Source organism: Acyrthosiphon pisum, chromosome A2 (genome assembly GCF_005508785.2).
Source record: "Acyrthosiphon pisum isolate AL4f chromosome A2, pea_aphid_22Mar2018_4r6ur, whole genome shotgun sequence".
NCBI lineage: Eukaryota > Metazoa > Arthropoda > Insecta > Hemiptera > Aphididae > Acyrthosiphon > Acyrthosiphon pisum.
The window spans coordinates 24,587,792-24,589,229 of NC_042495.1; the positions used below are offsets into that span (position 1 = coordinate 24,587,792).

Here is a 1,438-nt window from a genome sequence, read left to right on the forward strand (position 1 = left end):
TTTTATATAAGTCTCTGGTATTCTGAACTAGTAAAAATTCTGTTCTACCTCGTAAAGTATGTTTTGTAAATATTTTCTTTTTTCACATCTTAATATGTTACTCGGCTTCCCGTTGTCTCATTTTGAATCTTTCTAACTTCTCCACACTATCAGTGTCGGGACAGCCATATATTTCTAGCATTCCTTCTTCTTTCTATGGCTTCTTCGCAAATATCATTAAACCAGGTTTTTTTCTTAGTTTTTTGTTTCCCTATTGTTTTTTCTGCTTCTTCTTGAATAAGTTGTCTTACCGTTTTCCACCTTTGTTCCACTTCTCTGCCTGACTCACTTGCAATCATCCTTTTTAACTTTTCCTCTATACCTTTTTGAAAATTCTCAACTACCACTGGATAGTTAAGGTTCGCGTAGATCCTCCTCTCCTTATTTCTTGTCTTCTTTTTAACTTCACTCGTAGTCTACCTGCCACAAGAAAGTGATCCGAATCGCTGTCGGCTCCACGTACGGTTTTTACATCCATAATACTGTTAATTTACATGTCGTCCATCTAGTGACCTCCTTGTACCTTTGTGTATGTTCTTATGAGGGAACATGGTACTTTTAACCCTTAGATTTCTTCCCGTTGCCAAGTCAATAAGTCTGCACCCATTATCATTCGATAACTGGTGTAGACTATGCCCTCCTATTATCGGCTTAAAACATTCTTCACGTCCGATTTTTACGTTAAAATCTCCTAATATGATTTGTACACAGCCTCTTTGTATCTCACACAGTGTATTGTCTAACAACGAGTAGAAATCATCTTTTTCATTATCATCTTTGTCCTCTGTTGGAGCATGTACATTTATGAAGACTACTCCAAACCATTTTGTATCCAGTGTCAAGATCGTTAATCTAGGGTTTATAACTTTAAGACTTTTTACAGCTGTTAGTAGCTTGTTGTTTACCGCGAATCCACTTCCAGCTTGTCTTCTTCCGTCACAAGCACCAAAAAACAGCGTTATATTACTTATTTGCATTGAACCCGTATCTTGCCACCTCATTTCCTGTAGTGCCACTACTCCTAACTTGTATCTTTCTATCTCTTTAACTATTGTTCCTACTGCTCCAGGTTTGAATAAAGTGCGTACATTCTAGGTTCCAAAACCTAATGCCGATTTCCAATTTTCCAGTCTAAAGTCCTTTGATCCACAATTCCGAGGCAAATTTATGTTTGATTCCTGAACAAGGGATTTTTACAGGATAGGTTGTTAGCCTATCGCCAACTCCATTATACCCATGGAGAGGGTAGCTCGGGGCCCCAGGTTCGCTAAACCCGTAGTACTAATTGCTTAGTACCCCCCTGAGGGGTTTTAATTTTTACTATAAAATTTTTTTTAAATATATAGCATTTTGTATTTATTTCTAGATACTGAGTGGAGCGAGGAAGCTATTGGTTTTA

General features: G+C 37.5%; 1 protein-coding gene across 1 annotated transcript; it reads right to left on the reverse strand.

The window, feature by feature from the left end:
- Positions 1–524: 524 nt before the first annotated feature.
- Positions 525–1,040, reverse strand: LOC103308084 (craniofacial development protein 2-like). Its single transcript, XM_008180819.1, has one exon. It carries the CDS (start codon positions 1,038–1,040, stop codon positions 525–527), a length of 516 nt encoding a protein of 171 aa, XP_008179041.1.
- Between the last annotated feature and the right edge of the window lie 398 nt (positions 1,041–1,438).

Coding starts and splice junctions, on each gene's coding strand:
- LOC103308084 (XM_008180819.1), bottom strand. CDS start 1,040: ATGAGGTGGCAAGATACGGGTTCAATGCAAATAAGTAATATAACGCTG.